This window comes from Vigna radiata, chromosome 1, assembly GCF_000741045.1.
Source record: "Vigna radiata var. radiata cultivar VC1973A chromosome 1, Vradiata_ver6, whole genome shotgun sequence".
In the NCBI taxonomy this organism is placed as follows: Eukaryota; Viridiplantae; Streptophyta; class Magnoliopsida; order Fabales; family Fabaceae; genus Vigna; species Vigna radiata.
The window spans coordinates 31,159,252-31,168,427 of record NC_028351.1 but is presented as its reverse complement, the minus strand read 5'-3'; the positions used below and the strand labels follow the sequence as shown (position 1 = coordinate 31,168,427).

At 30.4% G+C, this 9,176-nt stretch overlaps 1 protein-coding gene across 1 annotated transcript; it reads right to left on the bottom strand.

Annotated features, from left to right (window-relative positions):
* Positions 1 to 406: 406 nt before the first annotated feature.
* LOC106761604 (receptor-like protein 12) lies at positions 407 to 6,639 on the bottom strand. Its single transcript, XM_022780479.1, has 3 exons — positions 6,627 to 6,639; positions 6,399 to 6,541; positions 407 to 3,823 (listed from the first exon to the last, which is right to left on the bottom strand). Exons 1-3 carry the CDS (start codon positions 6,637 to 6,639, stop codon positions 407 to 409), a joined length of 3,573 nt encoding a protein of 1,190 aa, XP_022636200.1.
* Positions 6,640 to 9,176: the final 2,537 nt, after the last annotated feature.

Genomic DNA, 9,176 nt, shown 5'->3' with positions numbered 1-9,176 from the left:
GGATTTTCTTTATGTTCAAGAAATTTAGTTTTGGCATATCTTTTCTATTAAATGGTGAGATGTGAAGTAGCAAACTTACTAACAACCATTGTGAAATAAAAAATAAGAAAAACAAAGATAAAAGAAATATTATGGATGAATACACGTGAAGAGAAAAACATGTTTAAATCTAAAATCTTTTAGTTACTTTTTGTGATTTTTGGAGATTCTATTTACAATAATAATATGATCGATAATTATTTATATATTGATAGTTAAAAAAACGGCAATTTACCACAAAAATGCCTCCATATTAATATCACATATTGTTAAAATTGTTTATTAAAACAACAATAATAATAATAATAATAATAATAATAAAGAAAAAATATTAAGTTTGTAACATAAGGTTAAAATATATTACCTGCTATGTTGTGTGCAATCTCTTCAAAACTTTCACCATTGTCATGACATAGAGACTGTCTGATAAATAAGTTAAGAATTCGAAATATGCATGACGCCAAGAACGTATTATTATGATTGAGCCAAATACTCCCCAAAAGCTTATAACAAATCCAATTGTCATACTTATATAATATTCACGATTGAAAATCAAATTGTCATCTTCTTGAAATTTAATAATTGGTCCTTGTCTTGCCATTCCATCAATGCACAATTCCTTTAATGGTGGTCCACAGAGATCAACATTATCTTCATATTTGGATGCATCGAAACTCTGTAATTGTGTGCCAGTTGGAATTTTTCCAGATAAATAATTATGTGACAAATCTAACATAGTGAGTCGATCAATTTGAGCAAGACTAGAAGGAATAGAACCAACAAGTTGGTTTTGTGACAAATCAAGAAATTCAAGTGATGTTAACTTTCCAACATTTGAAGGAATTTTCCCTTTCAATTGGTTTCTTGATAAATTCAATGACACCAATCCAAATAAACCTTCTATTTCTTTTGGAATTTCTCCTGATATTTGGTTGTTTGAGAGATCAATGCTATTTAAAAGGGATAATCCTGTGTCTGTGAACATTTCTTTTGAACCTTTCCACATCAAGATTGCATTCAACTTGTATGAAAAGTATCTATCGATAGCACCAGTATGGACCGAATAATGATGACCTTCATAATTTGTCAAGGAAGTCATTCGAGTCATCGAAGAAAAATGTTTTATGCATTTAGGAATTTGTCCAGATAGGTTGTTTAGCGAGAGATCTAAGAGTTGAATGCTTTTTAGATAACAAATTTTCAATGGTAAACTTCCATACAAATAATTCCTTCCTAAGCTTAAAAATTGCAACTTTGATAATTCCTTCCCAATCCAATTTGGGATATATCCAGATAATCTATTTTCTGATATATCTACCATCACTAAATTTGTGCATCTCCTTAAGGAGGAAGGGATTTCACCTATTAAGTTATTCCTTCTCAATAGCAAAACTTGAAGTTGAAGGAGTGATCCCATTGAAGAAGGAATCTCTCCTGAAAACTTGTTATGACTCATATTTAAGTAAGTTAATGACTTGAAATGGATCCAACAGTCTGGAATTTGTCCAAAAAACTTATTATTTGAAAGGTCTAATTGGTATAAAGATTCAGCTACACCACTCGAGCACAAAAATGAAAAAGAATTTGTGAATTTATTGTTTGACAGATCAAGAAATGTTGAGCCTCTTAAAAATGGTGGAACATGACCTTCAAATTTATTTGATGCAAGACTAAGAGAAGAATAATGAATCTCTATTGGCAAATTTGGAATCGTACCTTGTAAATTATTACATGAAATATTAATACTCATCAAAATTGACAATCCAAATTTGGTCCAAAACCATTTTGGAACGGTACCTGATATTCCACTATTTGAAATATCAAGGTATCGAAATTCGTTTTGTTTCTCTAGCCATTTGGGAAACAATGGACCAAGCTTGCAAGACCTCAATTCAATATTATCCAATTGAAAGGCCGAAGCCCAATTTTGACTAACTTCTAACGTCAATGAGTTATCTGACAACATCAATGTCCTTAACTTTGTCATATTAAAAAAATGAGCGTCAGTTAACACACCTTTCAATGAGTTTGACCTCAAGGATAATATCTCAAGTTTTCTTGGAAATCGAAGATCTTCAGAAATTGTCCCATTTAGCTTGTTACTATCAAGGTACAATTGTTTTAATGATCGCAACAATTCGAGGGTTTTAGGCAAATTACCGCTAATTTGATTGATACTGAGATCCAACGTTTCCAACTTTGCAAATATTGAGAAATCAGGTAATGTGCCATTGACTTTATTTTGACCAAGATATAGTTCTCGCAATGAGTATCTAGAACATCCAGACAAATGATTAAATATGACTGTAAGATCTTCACTCAATTTATTATAAGACAAATCCAATAACTCCAAAGTACATGTGCTCCCAAATGATTTTGGAACACCACCTTCTAAAGAGTTAGAACTAATTGACAACTGCTCCAAATGAGATGGCAATCTAGTGCTTTCAGGTATCTTCCCACTCAATTGATTGTTAGAAATATCCAACACTTTTAAATTTGAAAAAGCTGAAAGGTCAAGTATGGAGCCTCTGATTTGATTGTATGCCAAACTCAACTCTTGTAGTGAATATCTAACACAACCACGAGAGAAATTATGAAGAATTGACGAAAGATCTTCGGTCATATTGTTTCCATTCATGTATAATGAATGTAGGGTGCATATATTGATGAATGATTTCAAATCTTCACCCTTTAACACATTATAGGAGAGGTCAAGGTGCTCAAGCGAATTCATGGCCAAGCCAAAATGATTTGATGTCAAACCCTTCAAGAGGTTCCAACTAAGGTCAAGCTCAACAAGGTTGGAAGTGGTGTTTGACACCCACTGGAATATCATCGGTTGCGTGAAGGAGTTTAAGGAAAGTCTAAGGACAGAAAAGGAAGTAGAAAAATTGAAGTTGGAAGGGTTGAATGAAAGGAGGAAATGATCGGAAAGGCCACATCCAATCAAACTGAGTTCTCTTAGTTTTGGTAGCATGGAAATGATTCGAAGCCAGCTAGGAGAACTGTTAAAATTAGATGTGTAATCGAAGGAAAGATGGGTTAAAGAATTAAGATTAGATAACCATTGATCAGTAGTGAAAATTTTGAGAGCACTATCATATCCTCCAAGATAGAGTTTATGCAAATTTGAAAGGTTTCCTAGTTGGGAAGGAATGTATCCTTCAAAAGAATTGTACCTGAGATCAAGATACTGCAGCCGAGAGAGATTTCCAATCTGAGATGGCAGACTTCCTTCAAAAGAATTGCCACTGAGATCAAGATACTCCAACCGAGAGAGATTTCCAATTTCACGAGGGATTGAACCATTCAAATAATAATTATGAGCAAGATTCAAATATTTCAAATGAGAAAGAGAACTTATCTGAGTTGGAATTTGTCCGCTAAAACCACATGAAGAGAGATCAAGATATCTCAAGTTGGTAAGAGAGCCAAGAAACTCTGGAATATTACTCTCTCGAAAATAATTGAAACTGAGGTTGAAATACTGTAAGTGTCGCAACTCCATTAACGACTTGTGGATCTCTCCGCTGATGTAACGCCGAGAAATAGATTCATCATAATAGTAAAGAGAAAGAGATTCATAATGATACTGTCCAGGAAGGTGGAGACTTATAATATGAGCGGTGAGATTGTTGCAGCGAATCCCCTCCCATTGGCAACAGTCGGGAGTGGTCCAAGATGAGAGCATGCCGTAGTCATCCACAATGGCAGCCTTGAATTGAAGGAGTGCTTCCCTCTCCTTTGGAAGGCATCTGATATGGTGTTGTGCATAAGCAACCTGCAAGACCACACTCAACACAAACATAAACATAATCACTTTCAGATTCTTCATGATGATGAAATAGAGAGAGTGAATACTATAGAATTAGATTTATAGAATTAGATTCATATGTATTGTGAATTTATCACTCCCAATACCCAGATTTATATTCACACCAACTCCTTCGTCACTTTAGAACTCCCAATACCCACATGATAAGTTTCCATTGTTTTTATTCATCATATCAACTAATTTGTGTGGTCCATAAATAACTTTATTATGCATTTCATTAATGCATGCAAGATTTCAATAATATCAATTGACTTCGAAGAAGACTTGTGTATTTTCATTCTAAACGACAATATTATTTATAAAGTTAGTTATTCTTGGAGACAAAGTATTGTATGAAAATAGATACAATTAGAAATTCGTATATTGTCTGTGAATTTTTTATAAAATTCATAAAATATATATTTTTCTTTAAGGATATTTTAAAAAATTATTAAGAAAATATTTTAATAGTGAAAGTTTATGTCACCATTTATATCTTGTTCCTATAATATTGCCATCTCATATTACTAGCAAATGACTTTGTTATGGTAAATTAATTTGGGGTAATGGGACCAGATGTAAAAAATATTGCTAAATTAAAAAGGAAAAATCAATAAATCTAGCTAGTCATTATTGGAAAATTAGACATTGGTCTTTATTCAAATAAAATGACATGGGAACCCTCCACTTTTCCACCTTTGTCACTTTCTTCATTATCAATGGTCGAAACTTTTTTAGGATAATAATTCTATTCCAATCAATTGATTTATCCGAAGACTTGTGAAAACAAAGGTAACTAACACGAACTTGGAATATTTAGATTAAACCACAATTTTATATAAAAAGTAATCGATCAAATGTTTCTTTAAAAAATAGTGATAGAATTAAGCCAATATTCGAAAGATAATAAAATTAGGAAACTACTCTGAAAATGCATTTTGCAAGGCAATTATTTTTTAACAAGTTGTAATATTTGCAATAGCTTCTTTTATGAATAGCAAATATGGTTATTGTAACAGAAATATTAATAAGTGGACTTTAAGTCTAGATTTTATCTCTAATTGATGTAAGACTTATAATGAGAAAGAGTTTAAATTAACACAGTTCAACAGTTTACGTATGAGTATAACAAAATAACGTCATTTATTTCTATGTAGAACTAAAACATTATATAAAGTAAATAGCATTAGAAAATTCTATATTTTGTGTGATTTTTAATAAAAATTTGTGAAATTATTTTTTAAATTTTGTTTTATAAATTTTTTAACTTCTATGAAAAAATATATTTAAATAATAAAAATCCAGATAAGTAATATGTTCGCTATGGTAAATTGCCTTAGTTACAAATTATGAAGAATTATTGACAAATAAAAAAAGGAAATTTCCTTTTTTTCTAAGACAACAAAATATAAATTAATTAATATTTAAGACAAAAACAACAATTCTTTGTTACTTTTTCAAATATGAAAATTTATAAACCTTGTGAATTTGTACTGTAACAATGATTTAAAAGTGATATTTCTAGACATTTTCTATTTTATTTTCATCATTTGTTTTGCATGGAAAATTATTAATTAAACACGGGATGCTATATTTTTAATTTTAACTATTTTTACATTATATTTGAATATTTTAGTTTATAAGTTTTCTATTTCCCGTTCAAATCACATTTTTCTTTTTTGTAGGTATATAAATTCGGCGGTCATTATACACAAATACTTTTCATTGTTTGTCATATCATACTTGTGTGATGGGTTTACTTTACAATTTTCCAAGTCCTCACCTTAAATGTCACTCCAACTCCTATATAATATTTAATTAGTTATATACATGTTTATCTATTATAATTAAAACTGGTAAACAGAAATATTCAGATAAAATTTATTGTGGATTAATGTTTTTCTTTTTAGAATGACAATATCTTTTCAATTTACATAAAGTAATAACATAATTTATGCTACTATTACCAAAGCCTTTTGACTCTCGGTAATCATCGAAGACGAAAATAAAATTATTTTGATTGGCTAGTTAAATTATTTGAAACTTTTAATCAAGTGCATATAATTTTCTTTTGAATTGAGTTTTTTAATTTATATTTGCTTTTTTATTGAGTTTTTCTGTTCACGGACTTAACAAAAAAACTAATCAGATTTTATGATCTCTCAATCCGAGCTAACTGACTTTTCAATTTATTTACAAGAAGTGGTGAAAGAAAAAATAATGAATCATAAAATAGTGTGATTCATATCCATGATACGAAATTGCTTTGATCATGCGATAAATATCTTTGATATTATTAGAATCAAACCAATATCTACTATATCTTTGATATGTATCAAATCATATGATTCAAATTGTGAATCTTAACTGTACGAAAGGTAAAAAATAGCAATTGTCCAGATTTGCGTCTTTGAAACAATATTAAACAGAACATATAAACAACTATTAATATATGGACATAACTTACTAAAATTTGAATAAAATGCACAAGCACGTGAAAAAAAGAATATATACACATACAAGATATAACATGAGAATCTACCTTCTCAAACTCTGAAAGCCTTTCCACTATTAGGTCTTGCCTTGGAGAACCCCAAAATTCCATCATTGATTTAGGAAACAAAATCTGATTATCAACTAGGTTGCTTTTAGTTCCAACAGGCTCTGGGAAGAAATGGTCCAAACCTTTGCAAGCAAATTTCAACAATATAATACATCAAATTAATCTTCAAAAGAACCAAGAAACAATAGTCAAATGTGGAAGGCCTACAGCTTATAGTCATCCAAATAAATCAGTCAAAGCCAATAATATATGTGAAAAAGAAAAATTCCTTTTAAAGGTTAAAAAGCTTGAGGATGAAAATAACTTGATCAAAATGTTACATTTAAATTTGTGAAAGCCAAACAAACTGAAACTAATGTATCTACGAAACAACTACTGAAATCAAATTAACAGAACAAGAGAAGAAAACCATACCCTCAGACGCTCGGAGAGAATGGAAGGTTGCTTGCCACCGCCAAAAAGAAGAAATATTTATCTGCGGTTTGGAAACTAAATAAGTATAAGTAATATGCTTGATACTAAATAAGTATAAGTAATATGCTTGATATACTGTAATTACTATGAGTACATGCAATTGATGTGGCTACCTTCTAATGAGACATTCACCTACATGTTAAATATACCAATTCTGTTTTATTACAGGGGAATAGAATGTGATGAACAGATGACAAAATCAAAACNACATCATAAAAATTAAAAATAGAGACACTTAGAGATGAAGGATATTTATGATTTAAAATATCTAGTAGTCGAGAAATGCAGTGATCAGTTCTTTAACCTCATAAGAAACACTTAAATTTAAATTAATGTACAATTATAAATAACATATTGATAAAAGATAGAAACTACAACAGCTGCAGCAAAAAGAAAGTGAAACTCTGTGTGAACTGGTACAAACACTTAGTAAAACATACAAAAGCAACACCAGTAAAAAAAACGTTAGAAACATCAGAGAGATGTTATTGAACTGAAATAACTCCGCAAAACAGAGTTAGTAAAGTTAAATAACTGACTAAGGAAGCAAAAAAAATGTTAGTCATAGAAAATTAGAACAACTGAAATTGTTAGTATTGCCAGAGAAAAAACTTGGTTAGTAACACTAATTTGTAAAATAAAATTCAAAACTAAAATAAACTAAACTAACTCCTACTTATAGCAAAAACTAAACGAAGAATATGTGGAAAATAGATGTTGCAAAAATACTTCATTCAGTAGCAATTAATTTCTAATATTGTTATATATAGTGGTTGTGATGGATGATTTTTCATGAATGATTAGTATATCCATTGAAGTAGTGTGTGGTGCACTAGCAAATGTGAACAGTTCTTTAACATGTCCCCCCACTCCTTTAATTATTTCATGGATCATTTAAGCTAGGTTTTCTGAATCATTATGTGCTGCACAAAAATAACATATCAAGTATAGTAATTTTTTTAAAGTTGAATTTCTGAAAATATTCACAAAAGAAAACACCCTTTTTACCCTTCTCCATCTACACAAGTGGATACACAATCATGTTGCAATACGTAGTGGACGATGCATTTGACGTCTAATGCTAATTGGCCATCACACATCTCTCAAATAATTCAACATTTTCTTTTCATCTATGTTTTTATATTCATATTCATCTATAATCTATTCACCCTCAACTTGTTACAACAATCATGCAATTATAATCATGGAATATATATATATAACTCAATTTTTTTTGTTTATTTTTAGTGGGTGCTAGCATATAGGTCCATTATACAAAGTAATAATCATCCATTTATATATTTTGTATCTCTGTCATACTCTTTCTGTTGTAGATGAGAGCAAACATATTCTGAATCTTCCACCCATAAAATAATGCTGCCTAATCATCCACTAATTAATGTCCATTTCTTGGTTAAAGTTTCAAAACAGTTAATTAATCCAAGAGCAAACAAACTTCATCATCAGAACCATGGTTTTGCATTTTTAAAGAAGTTTTAAGAATCAGAATGTTTTGTGCAAGCACTTTATGGAATTGTAAATCTGCATCTCATGATGTTCTCATATACTTAATTAATCTCACGGTTGCATCACTTGGAATCAGTGATGCAATTGTTCCTCCCTAGTAGATATTCAGTGAGTGAAGGAAATGTTGTATCACATTCACATAATTCGATGCTCATCCATAAACAGATAGGAGAGAATCTGTTCTTAAGAAGAGTGAAATATTTTTACTCTCAATTCAGGATATAATCTTTTCACTAATCTTAAATATTAATTTAGAATAAAATCTTTCTGCTGGTCCACTGAAGGTAGAACATTCCTAATTTCCTGTCCTAGTTCTTAGTTCTATCTAAGTAGATTATATGTAGGGAACTAAACTTTGATTATCTGGAACCAAAGGTTGACTAATCCNAAAAGGTTGATTAGTAAATCTAACATTGTGAAATCTCAGCAAGAAAATCTCGTAAACTTATGGGAAATGAGCATTGCCTTATTATGCAGAGAGCATTGTCTTTATTCGTGTTCCTATGCACGAACTAAAACATCTACTTATAGCATACCAGTAAAAGCAAACTAAAACAGCAAACAAAGCTCCCCGCAAACTTAGAATTTACATTTATGTGCGGGGGAGAATTATTCACAACATGTTAATAGAGAACTAAAAATGGTTCTTAGAAACAGAAAAAAAAACCAAAGGACAATGTTCCAACTAAATGAGAATTACAAAGAAGAATGATACTGAAACATCCACACTGATGTATCACTACTGTTGACTTGCTT

Excerpts from the sequence above, each read along its gene's own strand:
- LOC106761604 (XM_022780479.1), bottom strand. Across the intron at positions 3,824-6,398 it reads GGCTTTCAGAGTTTGAGAAG|GTTGCTTATGCACAACACCA; the intron begins GTAGATTCTCAT and ends GTGGTCTTGCAG.